Genomic DNA, 27,812 nt, shown 5'->3' on the forward strand with positions numbered 1-27,812 from the left:
GACTTCACTTGTTTCCTTTCTGTAATACTGCAGGGCATGATTACATTTCTCAGGCCATATCTTTAAATGTAATTCGCCTTTATCACATTTTACGTTAGGTCACATCACAATGCAACTCTTTTTTAGATATAATTTTTGAATATTACTTGTGATCAATAAAAACTGCCTTGTTTATTTACAGAACCAGTCCAAATGTTTAACGTTTATTGGATGCTGATTATATTGGCCGTATTGGTAATGGTGGTAGGATTGATTCTAATGCTTGCATTCAAAAGGTAATTCTCCATCCAAAGGTTCATTGGTTATCGCTAGTTGTTCCAGCCTTGATTACATTGACTGGCAAAGGGTTCCAAATCTACTGCACTGTCCTGAGGATATATGGGTTGCATTGGAGCTTTAGTGTGAGACCATTCGCCTGGGAGTAAGGGAGAGTGCCATCAACCTCCTGGTTTAACGGAGTGGATAATAGGATTACTAAACTTCTCAGTTTTCCCTGGAATCACCCAGGAATTGAAGCTGTGAGAAGATCATGTGCAGTTAGGATCTTATTGAGTGGTGGAGCAGGTTCAAAGGCAGACGACTGGGTTCCATGTTGCTACGTGAAACTTGAGAATTAAAAGACACTTTAGTTAATAAATTCTAAAGATTTTAGATATTGTGTTGTTAAAAAAAAGCCCTTTGATTGAGCTACTCTCTCTGTTTACAGGGGCGGTACAGTGCCTCAGTGGGTAGCATAAGGACCTGGGTTTGATTCCAACCTCAGGTGACTATCTTAGCAGGATTTATACATTCTCCCTGTGTCTACGTGGGTTTTCTCTGGGTGCTCCAGTTTCCTCCCATAGTCCAAAGATGTGCAGGTTAGATGAACTGATCTGGAACCAGTGTTCTGGCAAAAAAGGATAAATAGGGTGGTCAGTAGGAGTTTAAACTTGTGAGTCAGAGGGAAAGGAAAGGGAAAGCAGCAGGTAGTATGACTCAAGTAGAAAGATAAGCAGCAATAAGTTCAAGACAGACTAGGAATGAAGCAAAAAGGAATAATATATTAGGACATATTATTAGAGTTATTGGAAATCATTAGGATAAGAAAATTAGCTTTAAGGCGCTTTATCTAAATGCTTGTAGTATTCGTAACAAAGCAGATGAATGAACGGCATAAATGATCGTCAATAATTATGATGTGGTAGGCATCACAGAGGCATGGTTGCAGGGGGTTCAGGACTGGCAGTTAAACATTCAATGATCTACAACTTATCGAAAAGACAGCGAGATGGGCAGAGGGGTCAGGGTTGCCTTGTTTGTTAAGAATGAGATTAAATCTATGGCACTGAATGACATAGGGTCAGATGCTGTGGAATCTGTGTGGGTGGAGTTGAGGAACTACAAAGGCAAAAAAAAACATAATGGAAGTTATGCACAGACCTCCTAGCAATTGTCAGGACCAGGGATGCAAGATATACCAGGAAATAAATAGGGCATGTCAGAAAGGTAAGGTCACGGTGATCATGGGGGACTTCAATATGCAGGTGGACTCAGTGAATAATGTTAGGCAAAAGTGAGGACTGCAGATGCTGGAAATCAGAGTCTAGATTAGAGTGGTGCTGGAAAAGCACTGCAGGTCAGGCACCATCTGAGGAGCAGGAAAATCGACGTTTCGGGCAATGGATCCAAAGAAAGGAATTCATGGAATGCTTACAGGATGGCTTTTTGGAACAGCTTGTGATGGAGCCCACAAGGGAGCAGGCTATTGTGGACCTTGTTCTATGTAATGAGCCAGACTTTATAAAAGATCTTAAAGTAAGCAAACACTTAGGAGGCAGCAATCGTAATATAGTAGAGTTCAGTCTGCAGTTCGAAATCGAGAAGTAACGGTGTTACAGTTAAATAAAGGTAATTACAGGAGTATGAAGATAAGCTAGCCAGTAATATTAGAAATGATAGTAAATGTTTCTTTCAATAGATAAGGAACAACCAAGAAGCAAAAGTAGAAATTGGGCCATTCCAAAATGATGCTGGAAGGCTAGTGCTGGGAGATAAGGAAATAGCTGAAGAACTTAATAAGTACTTTGTGTCAGTCTTCACAATGGAAGATATGAGTAATCTCCCAACAATTAAGGAGAGTTGGGGGCGGAGTTGAGTATAGTAGTCAATACAAAAGAGGGAGTGCTAGAAAAGCTAAAAGGTCTAAAAATCGATAAATCTCCTGATCCCGATGGGCTAAACCTGAGAGTTCTGTGGGATTTAGCTGAGGAAATAGTGGAGGCGCTGACTGTGATCTTTCAAAAATCACTGAAGTCAGGGAAAATGATGATGGGAAAATTGCTGTTGTAACCCCCTTGTTCAAGAAAGGATCAAGACAAAAGATGGAAAATTACAGGCCGATTAAGCCTAACCTCAATTGTTGGTAAAATTCTAGAATCCATTGTTAAGGATGAAATTTCTAACTTCTTGAAAGTGCAGGATTGGATTAGAACAAGTCAGTGTGGATTTAGTAAGGGGAGGTTGTGTCTGACAAACTTGTTAGAATTCTTTGAAGAGGTAACAAGTAGGTTAGACCAGGGAAACCCAGTGGGTGTCATCTATCTAGGCTTCCAAAAGGCCATTGATAAAGTGCCTCATGGGTGGTTGTGAGTAAGGTGAGGGCACATGGTGTTTGAGGTGAGCTACTGGCATGGATTGGGGATTGGCTGTCTGACAGAAGGCAGAGAGTTGTGATAAAAGGTTATTTTTCGGAATGGCAGCTGGTGATAAGTGGGGTCCCGCAGAGTTCAGTGTTGGGGCCGCAGCTGTTCACTTTATATATTAATGATCTGGATGAAGGGACTGGGGGCATTCTGGCGAAGTTTGTCGACGATACGAAGTTTGGTGGACCGGCAGGTAGTTCTGAGGAGGTGGGGAGGCTGCAGAAAGATTTAGACAGTTTAGGAGACTGGTCCAGGAAATGGCTGATGAAATTCAACATGAGCAAGTGCGAGATCTTGCACTTTGAAAAAAAAGTATACAGACATGGACTATTTTTTAAACTGTGAGAAAATTCATAAAGCCAAAGTACAAAGGGATCTGGGAGTGCTAGTATAGCATTCTGTAAAGGTTGATTTGCAGGTTGAGTCCGTGATTAAGAAAGTAAATGTAATGTTGTCATTTATCTCAAGAGGTTGGAATGTAAAAGCAGCAATGTGCTTTTGAGACTTTATAAAGCTCTGGTTAGACCCCATTTAGAATACTGTGTCCAGCTTTGGGCCCCACGCCTCAGGAAGGACATACTGGCACTGGAGCGTGTCCAGCAGAGATTCCTGGAATGGCAGGCCTAACATATGATGATTGGCTGAGGATCCTGGGATTGTATTCATTAGAGTTTAGAAGGTTGAGGGGAGATCTAATAGAAACTTACAAGATAATGCACGGCTTAGAAAGGGTGGATGCTGGGAAGTTGTTTCTGTTAGGCGGGGAAACTAGGACCCGTGGGCATAACCTTAAAATTAGAAAGGGTCAATTTAGAATGGAAATGAGAAGACATTTCTTCAGCCAGAGAGTGGTGGGCCTGTGGAATTCATTGCCACGGAGCAAGGTGTTCCAGTTTCCTCCCACAGTCCAAAAGATGTACAGGCTTGGTGGAGTGGTCATTCTGAATTGTTCATAGTGTCCAGGAATGCGTAGGTGAGGTCCATTAGCCATGGGAAATGTAGGATTAAAGAGATAGGGTAGCCGCCTGGGTCTGGGTGAGATGTTCTTTGGATGGTCATCACTGGCTCGATGGACCAAATGGCCTTTTTCTGCACAGTAGGGATTCTATAATTCTATGAATATTAGGAATTACCAATTGAGAAATAAAAGGTCCATTTGCATTTCAGTCGGTGTGGGAAGACTGTCCATCACAAGTAAAGTTAAAAATCACACAACACCAGGTTATAGTCCAACAGGTTTATTTGGAAGCACTAGCTTTCGGAGCACTGCTCCTTCATCAAGTCCACAACCACCTGATGATGGAGCAGCGTTCCGAAAGTAAGTGCTTCCAAATGAACCTGTTGGACTATAACCTGCTGTTGTGTGATTTTTAAGTTTGTCCACCCCAGTCCAACACTGGCACCTTCAACTCATCACAAGTGAGGATGTAATTGATGACTGATGACAGAGGTGTGTTGGTGGGAAAACTAGAGATAAGAGGTCAATGATGACACCTCCAGGAACCACAGATGGCATGCCCTGTCAGGAGGCTGGAGGACTCATGAAGGAATTTCAAAGTCAATGCCACCACAGTTATGAACATTAGAAGGTTATCCCACAGGAGGGCTGTTCTTTCTGAACTTGAACCCAATCCTCATTTATGTTCCGCACTGGTACACTTTCCAACAGAGGTCACAGTGCTACCAATTTAGAACAAGTACCATGGCTGTTTTTTTTTCCTATGGATGCCCCTCATTAACTTGGAGAAACCGGAATGGAGTTGCTGTATTCTCACAGCCCAGCATCACAGTGACTCTCAATGAGCGTCATGAGTCAAACTTGTTCTTTGTATCAGAATGCCACACTGCCTTGGAGACTTACCCACTAAATCATCAAGAAACTGGATTTTATTCCTTTTGTTTACTTTTACCACCATTATTCATTCCTTCAAACTATACTTTCTTCAGTTCTTTACTCTGTGTTTAAAACTAGCTGCCTTTCTTCAATGAACTTCAGGCAGTTTACAGCTACGTCACTTGGCTGTGAGCTATGGATGTTAAATTTGATATGATGGGAACAATTTGTTCCATTCAGCTCTCTCCTGCCCCTGGTTATACACAATATGTGTCATCTTGTATTTATCCTTTTTTTGTGGAAGACAATTAAGAAAAAGCTTTGGCATGTAGTTTCCTTTCTCCCAGAACTTGAGGATATCAATCCAGATTTCCAACCAACCTGACAGCTCAAACCAGCTGTGATCCACAAGTAATTGATCTTGTCCATAGCAAGAGGGTAACCCTGGTATCTGTGGAGTGTTTGATGATCTTTGTCAATTCTCATAACCTTCATTCTTCAAAGCTTGAAATCTGCTACAGACAGAGGGATTCCGGAGGGTGTGTGCATTGGTGGTAGGGTATCTACTGACACAAAATTATGAAAGAGCAAAGCTTGCACTGCACATTTGATGGTCTCCAGTTCTCTACATAGGAGCTGGGACATTTAAATCACGAAAAAAAATATGCTGCATTACGATTCCCTGTAGCCTCCTTTCACTATCATTTAAGAAATATCTTATTGGATGTGAAGAAGTTTGTGAGATGATAGATGGTGTTACATAAATGTAGACATTTCTTTTTCTGGCTTTCTCTCTTTTCACTCTCTTTCACTTTTTTTTGTATTCTAATTTTCTCTCTCCACCAGCCCTTTACTTTATCATAAGAATGGTCAAAACTGAGTGGAGAAGCAAACACAGAGAGTGCAGGAGAATCTCAGCAGGTTTGGCAGCTTCTGTGGAGACTGAGAAAAGTTAATGGTTTGAGTCCAGTATGATCCTTTTTCAGAGGGTGTTGGTGTCTGTGAGGATGAAAATCTCTTCAGGTTTGACATGTGTGAGGCCACTAAATGAGATGGAATTGGTCAGATATAATTCAGTTCTCCTGAATGCTGTTCCATAGAACAGAACTGCCCATTATTTGGTCACAAATTAGCACAAACTTATTTCTCTCACCATATAATAATCCCCTATTTGTTAATCCCCTATCTCAACATTGTAATTCTGCTCTCTACTTTGACCTGTCTGGAAATCTATCTATTTCTTATTTTCTTTCAAAGAATGCATGGGAAATGGAAAAAAAATATTTTGGTGAGACATTAGGTATTTTTCTAAGTTGCTCCAACACATAAGCAGTTTTACATTATTAATGCATTTTTTGGATTGATTTGGAAGGAATTGGTACTGACACTGATGGAAGAAGTGGAGAAATAATTGATTTCCCAGACCTTAATGAGTATAAATTTTCCAATTTTATTCTGAATTGTTTGAACGGATGACTATCTGTTATTTGAATTTGGCAAGTTACATTTTAAGATTAAGTGATCTGTGATTTCACAAATAAGCCAAAGGATGTTTATTACTAAAACTCATACTTAGCAGCCAATACAATTCTTGTAGCCTTGATGAAATAATTGGGTCGTGATATGGCTTAAGAGGTTATTGAATGCCCGATATATATTTTTAATCTTGTCAACATTCACCCCAAATCTCCTGTTCTGAATGTGCTCTATCAGTCCTAATTTCATAGAACATAGAACATAGAAGAATACAGCGCAATACAGGCCCTTCGGCCCTCGATGTTGCGCCGATCCAAGCCCACCTAACCTACACTAGCCCACTATCCTCCATATGCCTATCCAATGCCCGCTTAAATGCCCATAATGAGGGAGAGTCCACCACTGCTACTGGCAGGGCATTCCATGAACTCACAACTCGCTGAGTAAAGAACCTACCCCTAACATCTGTCCTATACCTACCCCCCCTTAATTTAAAGCTATGCCCCCTTGTAATAGCTGACTCCATACGAGGAAAAAGATTCTCACTGTCGACCCTATCTAAACCCCTAATCATCTTATACACCTCTATCAAGTCACCCCTAAACCTTCTTTTCTCCAATGAAAACAACCCCAAGTGCCTCAGCCTTTCCTCATACGATCTTTCTACCATACCAGGCAACATCCTGGTAAACCTCCTCTGCACCCGTTCCAGTGCCTCCACATCCTTCCTATAGTATGGCGACCAAAACTGCACACAATACTCCAGATGTGGCCGCACCAGAGTCTTATACAACTGCAACATGACCTCAGGACTCCGGAACTCAATTCCTCTACCAATAAAAGCCAGTACGCCATATGCCTTCTTCACCGCACTATTTACCTGGGTGGCAACTTTCAGTCTTCCTTTGTTATTTTTGTAAAGTTCATTCCCGGGATCTGGGTCGAACTAGCCAGGCCAGTATTCTTTACCCATCCCTAATTGGCCAGAGTGTCAAACATATTGCTGTGGGTCTGGAATCACATATAGGCCAGACCAGGTTAGGACAGCAGATTCCTCCCCTGAAGGGCATTAGTCAACCAGACTTTTTTTTCCTCAACCGTCAGCCATGATTGCACAGTCATCATTAAACTTTTAATTCCAGATATTCGTTGAATTTAAAATCCACCATCTAGCATGGTAGGATTTGAACGCAGGTCCCCAGAACATTTCAGGTCTCTGGATTCACAGTCCAGTGATAATACCAATGGCCAACACCTACCCTAAGTGACCATGAGTCATGAAAATGGGTTCACACAGATTATGAGATTGAGGTATAATATTTGTGCGCAGTTCTGGAATCCACATTACAGGAGGGATGTGATAGCAAAGGAGATGTTGTTTGGGCTGGAGAGTTTCAGTTCTGAAGAGAAATTGGATAGGCTGCTGGTTTTTTTCCTTAGAGAAGAGGAGATTGAGAACAAACATGATTGAGATGTATAAAATCGTGAGTGGCAGAGATATGGGAGATAGGAAGAAACATTTTCTCTTGATGGATGGATGAATGACTGGGGGCATAGATTTAAGGAAAGGGGCAGAAGGTTTGGAAGAGGGGTGAGGAAGAACATTTTCAATCAGAGACTGGTAGGAGTGCTTTTTCCCAAAATATCGATTTTCCTGGTCCTCGGATGCTGCCTGACCTGCTGTGCTTTTCCCGCACCACTCTAAACTCCAGCATCTGCAGTACCCACTTTTGCCTCGGAATCTGGAACTCACTGCCCATAACGATGTCAGAGACAGAAACCCTCATATCATTTAAGGAGTATTCAGATGTGAACATACAATGCCAAGGAAGACAAGGCCAAGGACCAAGTTCTAAACTAATTAAAATAAAATAAAGAACTTCAGATCCTGGAGCTTTGAAACACAAACAGAAATTCCTGGAATAAACTCAGTAAGTCAGTCAGCATCTGTGGAAGAAAGAAAGTTGAGTTAACATTTTGAGTCCAATGATTCTCATCTCTGACGAAGAGTCACTGAACTCAAAAGGTTAATTCTGCTTTCTTCCTAAAGATGCTGCCAGACCTGTTTCTCCAGCAATTTCTGCTTTTGTGCTGGAATAATTAGGTGATTGTTTTTGGCGGGTATAGATGCGATGGGCCAAATACCAATTTTCTCTGCTGCAGATCTCCGTGACTGCAAGACTTGAGTTTAGTTCATATCTTCATATGTGACTTACGGACGAGGTCATTATTTGGCTGTCAATTTTAACAATCTCAGTTGTTATTCTATTTCCTAATTCAGGGTTACTGGCATCTCTAAAACAAACTCACAAATTGCTGCTCTTAGAGAAACATAGAAAGCAGGAAGAGGAGTAGGCCATTCAACCCACCAGTACCTCTCACCATTTAATCTGGTCATTGCTCATCCTTTATCTTAATATTGTAATTCCACTTTCTCCTCTGATGCCTTAAGTGTCTAGAAATCTATTTTTCTTTTGTTTCAAATTGTGCTATAGAATTCAGAATGGCAAAGCTAATATAAAGTATTTTGTCACTGACCTATCACCTCCATCCGCACTCCCATTCACCTATTGTACTCTGTGCTACCTTCTCCCCAGCCACCCTTGCCCCTCCCCCCCACCCCCACCCATTTATCTCTCTACCCTGGAGGCTCCCTGCCTCCATTCCTGATGAAGGGCTTTTGCCCAAAACATCGATTTTCCTGCTCCTCGGATGCTGCCTGACCTGCTGTGCTTTTCCAGCACCCCGCTAATCTAGACTCTGGTTTCCAGCATCTGCAGTCCTCACTTTTGCCAATAAATCATGTTACCTTAATGAGTATTTCAAAACTGTGTTAGCAAACAAAAGGGTACATTTTGACTTTGTGGAATGGCATATGATGAATGTAAGTGACCCGGCAGCTTATTTTCCAGCTTTCCCATTGACTTCAACAGAAATAATAAGGAGTGAGATCAGAATTGGGCTGTTGACCCAATATCACTCATCTTCTTAGCTATCAGAGTCACAAACTATCCCAAATGCTCTTCTGTAATTATTTGCAAATTAATGTAAAGTGAATGCGGATTGAACTAACGTATTGAACATGTTTAGTTACAGCATGTTGGAACTTGTACTCAAACCAATCCCCAGTCCTCAAAAGAAGTTCAAATCATTATTTGACGAATACAACGGTGATTTCCAGGTAGGCAGGTACTAATGAAATCCAGAAATTGCTGGAAAAGCTCGGCAGGTCTGGCAGCATCTGTGAAGAGAAATCAGAGTTAACATTTTGGCTCCAATGAGGAAGGTTCACTGACTCCTGTCCACAGATGCTGCCAGATCTGCTGAGCTTTTCCAGCAGTTTCTGATTTTGTTTCTGATTTACAGCATCCGCAGTCCTTTTGATTTTTATTTAATAAAATGTTTAATGGCTAGTCAATCAAATGTCAATCACCTGCTTATTTTTAGCTAATGATGCATTTTGTGCTTTGCCTTCAAATAGAAAATCTCTAATTTTATAAATAATTCCTCTTCATGTATGCAACATACATGATCCACAATGACTGAACCAGTACCTCATCCTCACAAGTGAAAACGGAAGGGGTTGCAAGCTCTCCTTCTTTCTCACTTGCAGTATTTCAGCTGGAACTCCAGAGTCTGTCTGATAATCCAAATACCAAAAGCTTCTGGGTTCAAACCATTTATTGCTGCTGTGTTCAACAAAAAAAAAGGATCGCAATTGGGGATGTAGGTTCAATGTTTGTCTTTGCTCTATAAATGGTATTCTGGCACAGGGGGTCATTCTCTAGTTATAGGCCCCTGTCCAATTTATATCCCACCCCTAATCATATAGGTGCACCAGTAATTACAGAGAATTAACAAAAGTATAAGAGACAATGAGAGGGAAATGTTTTGTGTTGCCAGTTGTAAGCATCTCCAATGCACAGCCTAAAAGGATGGCTGATTGCAGGTACACCATTCCACTAAAAGGTACATTGGCTGGATAGTTGAACGCGGTGGAGAAAGAGCTGAGACTGAGAAATGGAATAGCTTGGTAAAAGAGTTGGGGCAGGTGTAGTTATGATGGGATGAATGGCCTGTTTCTGTAAAATCTGGGTGTTTGATCCAATAATAATTGCAATAACAACAAAAAATTTCAGAATAATGCAGTTTTCCTTCCTCAACAGAATTGGATGAACTGTCAGGTACCAGTCTCAAACGTTGATGAGTGCCTTCCAGTTGTCATTGAAGAAAGTCCCCAAACTGAAGAATTAGGAAGCTTTCACTGCCGCCAATCCATGCATCTGCCATAATCCTGAGTGTAACAACCTGTGTTTGGAATGCTTTATTTCTTCCATGGCTTGTCCGTTGTGAACTGCTCAGCATTGTCAATCAAGATTTCCTCATAGCTCAGGATTAGTTCTGATGCCCTATCAGACTGAATTCTCATGATCCTAACTTATAAATAGGTGGGTGAAGAAATTAACAGGGAATTACTTTTGAATGGTACCTTGGCAGAGTCTCATGAGTAGAGAGGTTTCCCAGAGATGGCTAATGGAGCCAACCAGCCTATTCACATGGATAAGGCTGCCAATGGAGACAGTAAAGAGGCCTTCGTGTGGTACAGCTTTCCTGGAACAAAGGCTGGCAATTTAACAGAGGCTGATGTACAGGCAGCCTTCAGAGTAAGGGGCCTCATATTGGTTATAGAGAGATATGGGCAGGGAAAGCCACAATGGGGCTAAGACAGAAGCAGAACATAGGCTTCTCCTAAATTACAACTCATTGATCGCTACAGATTAAGTGCAGAACCACAATAGATACATAGATCCCTGAAAGTTGCCACCCAGCTTGATACGGTTGTTAAGAAGGCATGCAGTGTGTTAGCTTTTATTGGTGAAGGAGTAAGTTTTGGAGCCGTGTAGTCATGCTGCAGCTTTACAAAACTCTGGCGCAGCCGCACTTGGAGTATGGCGTACAGTTCTGGTCACTGCATTATAGGAAGGATGTGGAATGATATATTAAAATGATATATTGAACAAACCTAGATTGCTGTTAAGTATTTCATCTGTTAGAATGGGTTGCAGGTTTTGATTCATTCAGTTGCATAATACTGTGATCTTTTGTTATGAATTCTGTGTCTTATGATCCTGCTCCACAACCACCTGATGAAGGAGCAGCGCTCTGAAAGCTAGTGCTTCCAAATAAACCTGTTGGACTATAACATGGTGTTGTGTGATTTTTAACTTGCTTTAAAGAAGCTTTGCAGACTGCAATTGGAGAAAAAATGCAAGCATTTCAGAGCTCCTGTTTGATAAAGATAATTAATTATCATCAAGATGAATGTCACTGTGGATCAAAGATTTGATTTTGTCCAAATCTAAAATGGGCTGTGTGTGTGTTTTAGTTTCATACTTCAGCCGAGAAGTTGGGTGGTAAAATTATATTCTCAAGATGCAGTCTAATTGTACAATGTTAGGTGATTCAAAGTATAGATTTGTGGAAATGCTTTATATCAATGTTTGTATTCTATTTCTATTTTAATGAAAATTATTAGGATAATTTTCTGATTTTTATTTACACTTCTTGTTCCTGACTTGTGGCATTCCATGGGTTGACAAAGGTGAGAGCCTCACGCAAGTGACTAGAAAACTATTCAGGAGGCTTAAAGGGCTAATGGTGACAGTTTTAATAAGGAAAATGGGAGCAGGTTTGGGTGAAGCATAAACTTTCTTTTTAGGTCAGCTTCAGTGCTGTACAGCCCTATATTGTATGAGGTAATGGTTCTCAATGAGTTAATGTTGAAGTTGCGTGAGCTCCATGCAAGCTGATAATGTCAAACAGCCTTTGGGCAGAGACACCTTGTTCTACATGAGCTGTAGCAGGGAGCAGATGTATTCTGTACAGCTCTTGAGAGTCTTGGTAACTATGCCTGACTAGTAATTTAAGTTCTTCTTATTGCCATCATATAATAAATTACCTTGATTCGCGAGACAAGTGTTTAAACTCCCCCAGTTGATATTCGCATTTCAGCTGCTGACTGACTTCCTAAAGAGGTCATGCTTTTAAAAGTGGTTTCTTTCCAAAAAAAAATCTTCCTTCTAGTTCATCTCAATGTACTCCTTGTTGTGGAAGTCTCTGCATAGAAATTGAATCCACACCATTGTTACCATGTGCCCTGATTGCCACTGTTGGTGCTTCATAGTAGCTGCCACCTTTGCCAGTGCATAGCACAGGACAAGGTTAATTGGAGATGGTTTGCTATCACCAGCTTGTTGACTAGGCTGTGTGTAGCTCTCAGTGGTGGAGAATAGGCCACTACCAAGTCTAAACAGGTTTTACATTCTCACAGATTCATCTCATCTAGTGTTTGTGCAGCTTCCCAATTCCTTGAAACACTGGTTAAATGTTCTCTCGAAACTTTTCACATAGGATTTCACAGAATTCATTTTCAATCTGAGATGTAGCATTCCTAAGGTTTGATCAGTTTCTTTGTTCAGATGAGATTCTCCCCACTCCCAACCAATACTAACTCTATATTCCAATCTCCCCAGCTCTCATATCCGCACTGAAGCACCCGATAGTTTCAGATGTGACTTCAGATGTATAAGGTTAGACCTTTATCAAGATGTGCTCTCAGTGGTGGAGAATAGGCCACTACCAAGTGTAAACAGGTTTTACACTTGATTCTCTTTATCTTCAGAGGCAGTGTTCTGACAATGACATGACTGTCACTGCCTGAATCTACAATAACACCACCAACACCCAGTGAAACTTTAAGGTAGTTGTTTCCATTATAGAGCCCCTACAGTGTGGAATCAGGCCATTCTGCCCAACAAGTTCACACTGGCTCTCCAAAGAGCAATCCCACCCAGACCCATCCCGCTACCCTCTCAGCCTGCATTTCCATTGGCTAATCCACCTAATTTACACATCCCTGATCACTATGGTCAACTTTAGCATGACCAATCCACCTAACCTGCACATCTTTGGATTGTGGAAGGAAACCAGAGCACCGCAGAAGAAACCCACACAGACACGGGGGAGAATGTGTAAACTCCACACTGACAGTCGCCCAAGGCTGGAATTGAAACTGGATCCATGGCACTGTAAGGCAGCAATGCTAACCTCTGAGCCACCGTGCCACTAAAAGTAAGTATGCTTTTTGTTAATTCATGGGAGGTAGGCATCTCTGGCTGGGCCAGCATTTATTGCCAACCACTAATTGCCCAGACGAGGGCAATTACAAGTCAACCACAATGTTTTGTGTCTGGAGTCACATGTAGGCCAAACTTCCACTAAAGGTCATCAGTGAAGCAAACTTTTCTGTTTCTTTCCCCCAAAAATTGGCAACAATTTCACTATCATTGTTAAACTCTTAATCTCAGATTTTAAAAATTGATTACACATTTCATGATAGTTATTTGTGTCCTCATCTTCTGCATCTTCTTCAACTTATTCCATAATTCCTTGACATTATTTGCCAGATTTTCCTCTCAGTTCATAGAAACAGAATGAACATTTTGATTCCATTGTGTCTCTTCTTCAGAGCTGGACTGATATTTGATGCAATACTCTAACATTGTTTCTTTATCCAAAGGATTCTGCCAAAGCAACTGAGTTTCTCCAATCCTTTTGCTTTTGTTTGCTGTCCATTCAGCTTTGCTTCACAATCATCCTTCACGCCCCCATCCTCAAGGTGATAAGCATTTTTCCCATTGTGCTCCACATGGCCACATTTGAACTACTCTCTCTCTCTCAAACTGATCAACTTATATAAACAGAGATTCTACTGTGCCACTTGGTAGACAAGCAGAAAGCTTGAAAAGCACAACAAGCCAGGTCACATCAGGAGGTGGAGAAGTCAATGTTTCAGGTCTACCCTCCGAAATGTCGACTTCTCAACCTCCTGATACTGCCTATCCACTTTGGATTCCAGCATTTGCAGTTTTTTTGTCTCTAACTTGGTTAACATCAGTGTTTGTCATCTCAATGGCAGAGATTACATCAGGTTTCATGCTGTGAAATCTTTCAGAAGCTCTCCAATCTGGCTGCTATTTCGAAAGTGCAATCTAATGTTAAGTCCCCTTCTCTTGCCAGTAACTTATGCCTCAACTTTACAGACCTGCAATGTTGGATCACACAATCGAAACTTACAGAATGCTCAGAGGCCTGGATAGAGAAAATGTGGAGAAGGTGTTTTCACCAGTAGGACTCGTGGGCGCAATCTTAGACTGACCCTTTAGCATTGAGATGAGGAAGAATTTCTTCAGTCAAAGTCTATGGAATTCATTGTCGCAGAGTGTGTTTAAGACAGAGATAGATAGGTTCTTGATTCATAAGGGGTTGAAGGGTAATGGGGATAAAGCAGGGGAATGGGGTTGAGAAATATGTCAGCCAATGAGCAGTCTTGATAGGCTGAATGGCCTAATTCTGTTCCTATAGCCATCTTCCAGTGGTGAACAGGAACTAAGACAGGAGACTCCTCAGCTCTTTCTAATCTCATGGCCTTATGGCCTTATGGCCATATCTGGTTATTCAGCTATCTCACAATATGATTACATCCACCTGACACCTGCCTCAAACGAGTCACAAACTGAGTTACTGCTTCCCCTTCTTTTCGTTTCATCTGAATGAAAATATGCCTTTGGAGCACATCGTCTCATATCACCACACAATTGTCCCTTCAAAACTGTCATTGCACATTTATAACCTGCCTTTCCTGCTCCCTCAGGCAACATTTTGAAAGCCTATTTCACCAACATTATGAAAGCCTATTGGACAGTTATAGGCCCATTGCTGTAGTCTCTGAATCATTGTCACCCCCATACTGAAAACACATCATGGCTATCAGCACACACTTCAAACTCTCCGAATCACACTTCCCATTTCACACCGACTGTACAGGTATTGCCCAACAAACCCCTGGATCAACAAACCTCTGAGCTCCAGCAAATGCCAGGGCATAATATTTACCTCAATATTTCCATCTGCATTCTTTTTCTTCACATCTTGAAACAACATTTGATGTCAAAAATTTAACAAATTTTTAAAGAAGATCAATTCTGTGTATTTAAGACTGAGATAGATGAGCTTTCGATCTGGAGAAGAATCAAGGGTGACAGAGAAAAGTTAAGAAAGTGGACGTGAAGAATGTTGGATGAGCCGTTATCCTACAGAATTGTGGAGCAGGCTCAAGAGATGGTTGGATGGACTCCTTTTCCTATTTTTTATGGTCTTATGGTCCTCTCATTCTTCTTCCATGTGCTGGGTACCTTCTGTGTAACTACCTGAGGTTACCTCATGACGTAGATGAGGGAGATTAGTGTGTTGTAGGAGCTGGTTGGAAGAGGATCTTAGGTTTCCATGTGTTTTATCAATAAGTCCATTTGTTCTTTTATGCTTTGGAGAAGTTGGCAACAAGTGAAACTTAACTTCTGAGTGCAGCTTCAACAACGTTCACAAGTACTTTGATATCTTGCAGGATCAAGGTTGCTTGGTCACTGAAGAAGTTAACTCTACTTTCTCTCCACAGATGCTGAGTGTTTTTCCAGCAATTTATGTTTCTGGGTGATCAGTACCCCAATTCAAACACTCCCTCTCCACCACCAGTACACCATGGCAGCAGTATGTACCAGCTAAAATATGCATGAAGTAATTCAGGCTCCATTAACTGCACTTTCCAAACCCACAACCTTTATCACCACAGAGGACAAGGGCAGTAGATAATGAGACACCATACTTTGAAGTCCCCCTCCAAGCCACTCACCATCCTGGCTCAGAAATAAATAGCCATTCTCTCAGCTTCACTAGGTCAAAATCATGGACCTCCCTCCCTAACAGCACTGCATGTGTATCTAACCCAATAGTTCAATAAGGTGACTAAAAGTTACATTAAGGGTAATTAGAGACGGGCAATAAATGCCCACTTTGCTAGCAATGCTCACGTGAACAAATATAAAAATAAACACTTGTTATTGTTAGGAGCGTCCTAGCTGAGTGACGATCACATGTTACTTCACCCTCCTGATACAGCATGAATGGGGTTATTTCTGTAATGGGGAAATCCTCATTACAATAAACGCGATGAGAAAGGCGATCGACTGAAGCACAAACAACATATAAACTGTGCACGTAAGACATTTCCTGACCTGTAGCACCACTGGGTGTTCTGTATTGCAGTTCTGTCTCAGTTTTACACTGACACACATTGCTGAATATTATAGAGTCATAAAGATGCACAGCACAGAAACAGACCCTTCGGTCCAACTCGTCCATGCCATCCAGAAATCCCAACCTAATTTAGTCCCATTTGCCAGCACATGGCCCAGAGTCTTCTAAACTCTTTCTATTCATATACCCATCTAGATGCCTTTTAAATGTTGTAATTGTACCAGCTTCCCCCACTTCCTCTGGCAGCTCATTCCATACACACACCACTTTTTGCATGAAAAAGATGCCCCTTAAGTCTCTTTTATATCTTTCCCCTCCCTCGCTAAACCTATGACTTCTAGTTCTGGACTCCCCCACCCCAGGGAAAAGACTTTGTCTATTTATCCTATCCATGCCCTTCATGATTTGATAAATCTCAAGAAGGTCACCCCTCAGCCTCTGAAACTCCAGGGAAAACAGCCCCAGCCTATTCAGTCTCTCACTCTCACTCAAACCCTTCAGCCCTGGCAACATACTTGTAAATATTTTCTGAACCCTTTTAAGTTTCACAGCATTCTTCCTATAGAAGTTGTGTGATAGGCTGGTGTGGTTTGGAAACTGTGGGAGATGGAGACAAAGTGTTGCCAACTGCCTGGTGAGCAGGTACAGAAAGGCCTGGTAAACACAGTGGTCAACTGTGTTGCAATGGCTGACCCACAGTTGCCTCCTGGTGGTGAGCAGGGACTGAGACAGAAGACTCATCAGTGCTCACTCCACACAAACTTTGTTTGAGACAACTTTGTGATGAAGCCATCAGTTTATCATTTGCGGAGTTGCACTCCACTGCATGATGCGTCTTTCAGCCCAGCAGCAGACCTTGGGGCTATTGGAGTGAGAGGCAGGAAAGGCAACTTGTGCTGACAAGTGACAGGTAACATTTGTGCTACACAAATGCCAAACAATGACCATTTCTAATAAGAATCTCTAATAACCACTGACCCTTGACATTCAATGGTGTTACCATCGCTGTGTTTTCCACTATCAATAACCTGGGGATCACTGTTGACCAGAAACACAACTGGACTTGCCACATAAATGCAGTGGCTCTGAGAGCAGGTCAGAGACTAGGGATCCAGCAGTGAGTAATTCATTTCATGACTTCCCAGAACCTGTCAACCACCTACAAGGCACAGGTCAGGAGTGTGATGGAATACTCCCACCATCCTGACTGAGTTCAGTACCAATTACCCTCAAGAAGCTTGACATCATGCAGGACAAAGCAAGCCACTTGATTGACACCATATCCACAAGTATCCACTCCTTCCACAGCGATGCTCAGTAGCAGCCGTGTTTACTATCGACAAGATGCATGGCAGAAATTCACCAAAAGTCCTTAGACAACACTTTCTAAGCCCACAACCGCTTCCATTCAGAAGGACAAGGCAGCTCCCCATCACCTTCCTGAGGATGATTAGAGATAAGCAATAAAAATGTTAGCTTCAGCAGAGAGATCCAAATCTCCTGAATGATTTTTAAATAAATCTTCTTCATGTTCAGATTGTTATCACGTCAGGGCAGAACATTTGTTGATTCTTCTGTCTCCACCTCATTCTGACCCATTTTAGGGTCCATGACCCAATGTTTGAAATATCTAAGCTGCCTTTTCAACATGAGAAACTTTGTGCTTGGCATACAAACGCAAGAGAAAGTGAGGACAGCAGATGCTGGAGATCAGAGCTGAAAAATGTGTTGCTGGAAAAGCGCAGCAGGTCAGGCAGCATCCAAGGAGCAGGAGAATCGACGTTTTGGGCATTAGCCCTTCTTCAGGAAGAAGGGCTTATGCCCGAAATGTCGATTCTCCTGCTCCTTGGATGCTGCCTGACCTGCTGCGCTTTTCCAGCAACACATTTTTCAGCTCATACAAACGTAAGCTCTGTTTCTTGGGAATCCATACAAAAATGTGACATTCCAAAAGATACTTGGGAAATTATGGCTGATCTGTGGCCTAACTCCATAGACCAGTCTTCAGCCCATATCCCTGAATACCTTTGTTTAATGAAAATGTATCCATCTCAGATTTAAGATTAACAAAAACTGAAAGAACTGCGGATGCTGGAAATCAGAAACAAAAATGAAAAGTGACGAAGGGTCACTGGACCTGAAGTGTTAACTCTGATTTCTGTCCGCAGATGCTACCAGACCTGGTGAGCTTTTCCAGCAATTTCTGTTTATATTTAAGATTAACAACTGATCTTCTTCTCCCTTCAACTGCATCATTCATTTCTCGAGGTGTTTCATCCACATCATTTCAGAATACCTTGTTCTGACCTCACAGGGTAGCTGGTTCCAATTCATGGCAGAGTACCTATTACAGACCAAAAGGAAGGGCATTCTCTAGTCTAAGTCATGATCCTTCCAGTATGCAAGCAAAGACAGTATGTTAGAAGGGCACTATGAAAATTAGTTAACTGAATTCATTATGAAACTATTCAATAGAAGTATCTTCCCAGCCAACATTGGGGAACATTTCTGGACTACCCCAGCAGTATAGTGAATGATCTACATACGACTGGGGCACACTAACCCAAAACATCTCAGGAATGATTCTTGATTTGAAACGCAGATAGCAATTGGATAGCAAATTGTTGAGGCTAAAATAATAGGTCAGAGACTGGGAATTCCGTGGTGAGTAATCACCCTGACTTCCCGTCGACCCATCCATGCCACATGTCTACACGAGTGCTGCTCTAACAACACTCAAGAAGCTCAACACTGCTCCAAAAGCAGTCTGTTTGTTTGAAACCATGTCCACTCCAATAATCCTTCATCCCTTCACCGCTCTGTGGTAGCAATGAGTAGTATCCACAAGATGCAACTTGTCCATGATCCTTCAGTAATGTGTTACAAATTTCAACATTATTACATGGAATCTAGGACTCAGGCAGCAAACACACAGAAAGGCATCATCTGCAAGTTCCTCTCTAAAGGCTATACCATTTTAGTCTGGAGCTACATTGTTGTTTCCTTAGTATCTCTGGATCAAAATCCTGGAACTCCTTCTCTCACAGCATTATACCTGCACTGGATGGACTGCAAGAAGGCTCCTCATCATTACCTTCTCAAAGGCAACAAGGAACAGGCCCACATCCCACAAATAAATAAAAATGCACAATTGGATCTTAGTCCTTTATCAAATAGAGAGTAGTCAAGCAGGAAAGTTCTTTGTCAATCTCTGGGCAGCAAACTTTCTCCACCTGAGTGTGAACATTTGCAAAGATCAAGGTGACCTGAGGGGTCACAAAGGAATTACCCTAAGTCTTTTTTACGCTCTTCATGCGGAATATTTCTGCTCTTTTTTTTTAATTTGCGCATCCAGAAATCTATAGTGGTTGGAAGTGGGGTTTATGGGACAGGAGTGAGGGGTGCAGGGATGTATTGTGTAGGGAGTGTTAGAAGTATAGAAAATAGGAACAGGAGTAGGCCATTCAGCCCTTTGAACCAGCTCTGCCAGTCAACATGATCATGACTGATCATCCTACTCAGTATCTTGTTCCCATTTTTGCCCCATACCTTCTGATTCCTTTTCCATCAAAAAAAAACTATATCTAGTTTTCTTGAAAACACTCTTTGTTTTGGCCTCAACCACGTTTTGTGACAGAGGATTCCGCAGATTCAACACACTCTGGGTGAAGAAATTTATCCTCATCTCAGTCCTAAATGGCTGAACCTCATAAACCTAGACTGCGACCCCCGGGTTTTGGACTCCCTGGTCATCAGGAACATCCTTATTTGTTTTGATTATCTGAATCTAGCTACTTTAGATCAGACTAAACTATCTCTCTCTTCTCACTGGGATTTCAGCCTTGATGCATCTACTGGTTTTTTCCTCACCGTAATTTCTGTGTGTTAAAGTTGGACATGCAGCTTTAATGCATTTCACAGTTGAATACTGTGTGCACACAGACTGCCGTGGTTCATTGCTAACAAAAAACTCTTCAGGCAAGGCTCTGAGGGCTGGGTTTTGGTGTTGAGTTGCCTAACCAACGACAATCTGTGTGGGCAGGACAGCTGTGGAGAAAGGAAGAGCATAAATATTAAAAATCTGTCATACTCCCACTTCAGGCCCAACCTGAAACTCTCCATAAGGAGTAAAGCCATGTGATTTGCTCAAAAGGAGGAAAAGACATCAAGAATTGTTGCTTTCTCCTAACACTTATCGTAAAGGTTGGATCAGTTCTGATGGGGTGGGTGGGTGACTTGTTGCCTGGTAACCCAGTTCCCATTGAATCATTTTCCACTGTAATGTACCACACTGGAATTCTTTTCTTCAAACACTTCACCTCCCAACTAATGTATCCCCTTTTAGTTGCTTTTCAAAGTTTTCAATAATCAATGCTTGTTTGGTTCAGTGGTCAAATTTTGATTAATAGCACCCTTCAGAAGCAAGCACACCACAGTGGCTCAGTGGTTAGCACTACTGCCTCACAGTGCCAGGGACCCAGGTTCAATCCCACCTTTGGGCGATTGTCTGCATGGCTTTCTCCAGGTGCTCTGGTTTGGTGGATTGGCTATGCTAAATTACCAGGAGAAAATGAGAGTCAGAGTAGATGCTTGTAAAGGTACATCATGAGAAGGGCATTCTCTAGTCTAAGTCATGTAAAGGTACATCATGCCTGAATCAATGACTCTCTTGCTCCTCGGATGCTGCCTGACTTGCTGTGCATTTTCCAGCACCACACTTTTCCTACTTATGCTAAATTACCCTGTAGTGTCCAGGGATGTGTAGTTTAGGTGTGTTAGCCATGGGAAATGCAGGGCTACAGGGTTAGGGTAGGGGGATGGCCCTGGGTGGGATGCTCTTCAGAGAGTCAGTGTGGACTTGTTGGGCTGAATGGCCTGTGTCCACACTGTAGAGATTCTGTAAAAGGAAGTGTTGGGATGCTTTGTGGCATTGAGGGTGCTCCACAAATTCGCTAATTGTTGTAATGGAGAAATTAATGCAGGAATCAAGTCAACAGCAATTATTTCAGTAGTGAAGGGATTATTATCTGACCTTTGGTTTTGATCAGCTTTTTCTCGCAGTAACTGGTTATTTCTGACGTTTCCTATCCTTATTGGAGCTGAAGGAGAGCTGCTCACGTTTGAACACCCATTACCTCAGCTGGACTTGCTTTCCTCAATTTAGTGTTTTAGCTTGGCACTAAAAGAATGTCAGATTATCATTTATTTCCTGAGCACTACCCTTATCTCGTTGTCTTTACAGAGAGGAAAATGTTAGGCTGAATAATGTCACATTTTGGGAAGGGTAATTTTTAACAAGTTTCATGAAGGGTTTCTCTCTCCGACACCCAGCACGATTGTCCCAAACCCACCTCTTTAATATCTGACCCCACCTCTGCGATGCCCATCATGTCTGATGCCAGCTCACTTCTGTACTTACCAGAGCTGGAACCTCTTGCCAGTCCTGGAATATCCCAGAATAGACCGTCCATGGTGGAGGTGCCATTTTTAAAACGCTGCAGTCCACCAGGACTGACTCTGACACTCCAGCGCTGTCCTGCACAGCTTGTGACAATTGATCTGGAATTGGCAGAGAAGAGGCATATGACATCCTGCTTCAGGGTCAGGGACCTGGTGGTCCTGCTGGATGGGACAAGTCAGTGGGAGACCATCCTATTCCCCAGGACTGGCAGAAGAGGAATAGTACCACACCCTGCCAGCCTGCTCCAGGATAGCACTTGCCACCTCACTCCAGGTTAGTGCAGGCTTGGCCATCTGAGGGACGTTCAGCATTACTACAGGAAGTCGATGACCCTCCCCACTGTGCCACCAACTTGTTCTGCTACCTCACACGCAGCTTCTCTACTACTGCACCCACCTCCCACCAAACTACACACTCTACCATTCTCATTATTTCATGCAACATCTTCCCTCACCCGCTTTCTGCCACCCAATCCCCCAACACTGCGATTCATGCTTGGCCTCAGTGCTGACTACTCACTCACTTGACATCCCCCACCACCTTTTGACTAATGGCAGCTACATTAATGGCTGTGTCAGTCATTTTCATCTCAAACAACCCTCCCTTCGTCTCAATCTGGCAAATGCTGGTGTATAAAATGGCAGATCATAAAATCCCTACAGTGTGGAAACAGACCACCTGGCCCAACAAGTCCACACTGACCCTCCGAAGAGTAACCCACCAAGATCCACTCCTCCACCCCATTATTCTATATTTATCCCTGACTAATGCACTTAACCTACACATCCTGAACACTCTGGACAATTTAGCTTGGCCAATTCACCCAAGCTGCACATATTTTGACAGTGGGAGGAAACCGGAGCACCTGGAGGCAACCCACACAGGCACAGGGAGAATGTGCAAACTCCACACAGACAGTCACCCAAGGCTGGAATTGAACCCGGGACACTGGCACTGTGAGGCAGCAGTGCTAACCACTGAGTAACCATGTCACCCATATATAGCCAAGTGAATATGCCCAATTTGTGGTTCCTCATCCTATATGAGAGGGTCTGACTCTGACTACCTTCCTGACTGCTCTAAGATAGCATGTGTCCCAAGTCCCAGGGTTTATATGGCAGTCTGCCAATGACTTACTGTGCTGGGACTCCCTGACTATAGGATGCCTTTCTGAATGTGACTGAGTACTACTTCCATCCAACTTCTAGACATGGCCATTTGGTTGAAGCAGTGTCCCTGCCTCAGCAGCTACTGCAGCATAGTGCAGGTATAACACTGAAGTAACCTGGTGGCTTCCAGCAGTATGTCTACTGGTGACTGATGACTGCTGACAATGCTGACAAGCTGCCTGACTTTGAGTCTGGGCTAAAAGACAATGGGAGGACAAGGCAGAGATGATGTGAGCATGCGAGTAAACACAAGGTGAGTGAGCACTGGGAGAGCAAGCAATCTGCCCTGAGATGCAGCCAGGTCTAACCCATGAGCATATACCATTCTGTCAGTAGCATTACAATGAGAGGTGCCAGTGTGATCCACAGTTATGATTTAGATTTCAAGTGTCATTCACTCCAGGTCATTGAGCACAGGCTTGTGTGGTCACTGTCCTAGCAACTGGTGGTATGGTGGCTCAGTGGTTAACACTGCTGCCTCACAGTACCCGGGGCTTGTGTACAATTCCAGCCTTCCAGTAACTGTATGAAGTTTGCACGTTCTCCCCATGTGTGTATGGGTTTCGTTTAGGTGCTCCAGTTTCCTCCCACAGTCCAAAGATATGCAGGTCAGGTGGATTGGCCATGCCCAAGTGTTCAGGGATATATAGGTTAGGTGGGTTTAGTAAGGTAAAATTTGGGGTTACAGGGATATAGTGTGGGGAGTGTGGTATGCCCTTCAGAGGGTCAGTACAGACTCAATGGGCCAAATGGCCTTTATTTACACTGTAAAGAGTATATGAATGCCCTGAGATGTTAGTGCTGGGTGTCCAGACGGTGGTCCAGAAGATGGGATGGACCACTAGGTTCCCACTTTAACTTTCAGGCCAGGAGCTTTCAGTGTCTAATTCCCATCTGGTCTGTGCTACCAGTGGAATCACATATTAATGAGGCAAGGTTTGGTGTCAATAAGAGTGATATTGTTCTTCCAATGATTTTGACAGACCTGGTCACCAAACAGATTGTCATGATTTGGTTTGATGTTTTGTTTACACAGATGTCCTTGATGCAATTGTTGCAGCACACTCAAGTCGAAGGCTCTTCAGAAAGACAAATATCTCATGATCAATTGGTAAATATTCCACTATAATGAGGTGTCCTCTTTGTTTTCATATTGTCTGAAAATGGAATTGTGTGACACATACGTTGGCCATCAATTCCTGATCCTTCTCACTGAAAGCAGTCTAAAGCTATCCTACCAGCTGTAAAATCCTCCAAATCCAAACAAGAGCCCATTTTACTCCAGGAAGTGTTATTTATACAAACAATATCATCTCTTCAGAAATACTGTTGCAATAATCATTAAACACCTCCATATAGAAAGACCAAAACCCACAAGCTGCCAATCAAAGCTGGAACTTTAAAAATATAGAAATATCAGACACTTTATATCACAGTAAGTGTATTTTTACTAATGTGAGGATTCTGTGGCTTTAGGAGGTGTATCTTGGCTTGGCTTCTTTTAAGAGAGAAATTGAACGAGAGGTGTGGAGCAGTCTGTGGTAACGTAAACAGCCTGTGAGGCCTTGGGGTGTTTTTAAAAGCTGGAACAATAGAAGCAGCCTGGATGGTTGTGGCTAGTTCTCACAGACCAGGATCATTTGTTTTTTTTTAGCTGTTAGATTTAGCAGAAGCTGCTGGAGTTCTGAAGAAGCAGTAGACATTCTTCTGCCTCTTTTGGTTACAGATAGAAGCTGGGGTTTCTCTTCTCACTGCTTGCGTTGATGTAAGAAAATCTGATTTGTGAATTTGTCTTTTTGCTAAGGGGTGTGTTTATGGGATGTTACTGCATTGGGACTGTTAATTAATAATAGGTACTATATCTATTATTCTGTTACATTTTCTAATAAAGTTAAGTTATTCTAAGCTGTTCATTCTTTTATTGTATTTTAACTATAATGTTTGAATAAATTGTGTTTTGCTTAACATTGAGTGGTTTGACCAGTTGCATCACATCTGGAATATCCACTTCACATCTGCCTTTAAAATAAGAAAATATTAGTGTCTAGGCTATGTTCTTAAAATATTTTTAGGGGGTCTGGTCTGGTCCATAACACTAACTCCTTAGAATTCTATCTGAGTAGATCCATGTGATGTAGGAGTCCATCCAACCCTAGGATTCTGACATTGTCCTCTGTAATTTTTCTGGTATTGATGTGAGGTGGAGGACAATCTGTTGAAATAAAATCTTCCAGGTTGTTTTGTGAAGTTTTGTGAAGTTTGTGAACAACATCAACTCTTCATCAAGGGCTGGTTGTCAAAACCAATACTTGAGACTAGCTTTGTGAAGTTGTGACTCGTTCCTAGTTTTACTTGAATCTCATCAACAGACAACGTAAGATGAACTCCATATTCAACTGCATTATAGTTATACAAAATCAGTCGGGTTTTTATACTGGGGCCCATACTGAATTTCTGTCACAGCTAATATAATCCCTTTCTTCAATATCAAGTTAACTTCCACCCTTACCTTTGGCAACAGTGAGACGTAACATTTCTGGGGACGTAACTAGACACACAGGTTTCATTTCAGGATTTAGAGTGATGTGATTTGCTGTTTTCAGTGCTCCACTTCCTGCAGACTGCTGCTGCAGTTCAGCTTTAAAGTATTTAAAGCTCTTTTCTCAGCTTTCCAGTTCTGTGACTGTAAAAACCAGATGTGAGTGAGTACAAGTTTTATTACCTCAGAATGAACAACTCTACTTCTGGATCATGCATGTTTTCAGTGATTTTTCTCTCTATATATTGAATATTTGACCTTGAGGTCCTTTGACCTTGAGTTCCATACCTTCTGATCCATGTAGCTTTATATATGATAATTGAAAAGAGCTTCTTTACACCATGGTTCACGACCAGAAAGAACTAAAATGGTGCATCTGTGTCCAGCCCAAAGCATGCCTTCTTTCCCTCCACTGAGTCATTAGCACTCCAGTACCTTGTTTCCTCTTATCAAGAAAAGATATCTGCACATTGTACTTCAACGTTGCCATCATTTCAGGGTTTCTCTATTGGTTTATTCCATGATATTCTTTCCACGATTGGAAGTGACCCTTCTTTTCCCAACATTAGCATCAGTGTCTTTGGTGGGAAGCTTAATTGGTGAGATAACTTTCCCACATTTTTTTTACCACCACATTGATAATAGCTGGAGAGGTTGATACACAGTCTTCCTGCATCACTCTGTGAATAGACAAATATACTCTGATTTGAAACTTAACATAGTTACTGAGTCATCAATGACCTTCCCTCCAACATGAAGTCAGGACTGCGAATGTTCGCTAATGATCACACAATGTTCAGCACCACTCGGGATTCCTCAGATTGTGAAGCAGTTCATATTCAAATTCAATCAGGTTTGGACAATATCCAGGCTTGGGTTGACAAGTGGCAAGTTACATTCATGACATATAAATGCCAGACAATGACCATCTCCAATAACAGACAATCTAATCACCATGCATTGATATTCAATGGCATTACTGTCACTGAATCCTCCATTATCAACTTCCTGTGGGTGACCATTGACCAAAAATTCACTTGGACTCACCTCATAACACTGTGGCTACAAGAGTAGGTCAGAGATCAGGAATACTGCATTGAGTAACTCCCTGACATCCCAAAGCCTGTCCACCATCTACAAGACACATGTCAGGGGTATGATGAAATATTCCCCACTTGCCTGTGTGAGTTCAGCTCCAACTACCCTCAAGAAGCTTCACATCATCTAGAACAAAGCAGCCCATTTGAGTGACACCACGTCGACAAGTCAGGGATGTGACAGTATTCTTCCCAGTTGCTTGAATGGGTGCAGCTCCAACAACCCTCAAGAAGTTGATACTCTGTCATTCATGATGGAGTAACCTGTTTGATTTGCAATATTTCCACAAGCATCCACTTCCTCCAACACCAACACTCAGTAGCAGCAGTGTGTACTATCTACAAGATGCACTGAAGACATTCACCACAGATCCTCAGACAGCACCTTCCAAACCTACGATGCTTTCCAACAAGAAGGACAAGGGCAGCAGCCTTTGTGGGAGGCACCACTTGTAGGATTCCTCTGACCACTAACCATCCTGACTTGGAAATATATTGTTCTTCCTTTATTGTTGGTGGATCAAAATCCTGGGAATTCCCTCCCTAAGGGCATTGTGGGCCTACCTATTGACCATGGACTGAAGCATTGAAGAAGGCAGCTCACCACCACCTTGTCAGTGCCAACTAGGGATGGGCAATAACTGATGGTCGGGCAGCGAAGCCCACATCCCTTGAGTGATTAAACAAAACAGGTGGGCCATTTTTGAGATGTGGCTCTCCCCAATACTCAAAAACATCAATCAACATTACTTCCTGATCTCAGTTCGTCACTCAGTTGAATTATCTTTCTTGATGCTAAGTCATCCCTCAACTTCAAGTATTTAGACAAACCTTCATCCAAGCCCCTGAGGTAATTTACTTCCCCATTCATTTTCTGTTAAGCTGCCATTCTCAGTACACTACATATTAATCGGTCACTGATTAAAATAAAACAATACTTTTCTATTATCGAATAATAAATTTAGCCTTCTCAACAAAGGTATATTGCTCACAAGTTGAAGTTGGCATCAAGTGCATTTTTAGCTGTATATACTGTATAGCCTTTTCTTCTTTCAACCAACACCTGTCTAGGTATTGTCTACTTAGCCACTCGTTGCATACAATGACAAAGTGAGCCGCTCACATTTAGCTTCACAGTGCAGCCAAATGAAATGCAAATCTCTTGTAAATCCTTGGCACAAATGTTGCCTCACTGGGATGTGGAACCTGGTCAAGGTTTTCAGTAATAGCAGAGACTTTTCCAAATTCTTTCTTTGCTTGTAGCCATCATAGAATGTTATTGGTGGCATTATACTGCGAAAGAACATTGAGATTTGGCTGTCGTAAGAGGATGTGGAAATGCTGGTGTTGGTCTGGAGTGGGCAAAGTCAGAAATTGCTTGACATTAGGTTATAGTTCAACAG

General features: G+C 42.2%; 1 protein-coding gene across 3 annotated transcripts in view; it reads left to right on the forward strand.

Moving 5' to 3' along the window:
- Nucleotides 1-11,194, forward strand: part of LOC122550911 (interleukin-13 receptor subunit alpha-2-like) — a 62,201-nt gene extending 51,007 nt beyond the window's left edge. For 2 of the 3 annotated variants that reach the window (XM_043692340.2, XM_087988377.1), the window contains 3 exons: nucleotides 182-275; nucleotides 9,082-9,172; nucleotides 10,158-11,194. In XM_043692340.2, coding sequence (XP_043548275.1) covers nucleotides 182-275; nucleotides 9,082-9,172; nucleotides 10,158-10,283 — 311 coding nt within the window. In that variant the 3' untranslated portion in view covers nucleotides 10,284-11,194. The remainder of the gene's footprint in view (nucleotides 1-181; nucleotides 276-9,081; nucleotides 9,173-10,157) is intronic. The other variant, XM_087988378.1, reaches the window with a different exon arrangement.
- Nucleotides 11,195-27,812: the final 16,618 nt, after the last annotated feature.

The sequence above is a fragment of the Chiloscyllium plagiosum genome, unplaced genomic scaffold, assembly GCF_037043375.1.
Source record: "Chiloscyllium plagiosum isolate Xiang-an unplaced genomic scaffold, Cpla_swu_hap1 HiC_scaffold_6, whole genome shotgun sequence".
Lineage (NCBI taxonomy): Eukaryota > Metazoa > Chordata > Chondrichthyes > Orectolobiformes > Hemiscylliidae > Chiloscyllium > Chiloscyllium plagiosum.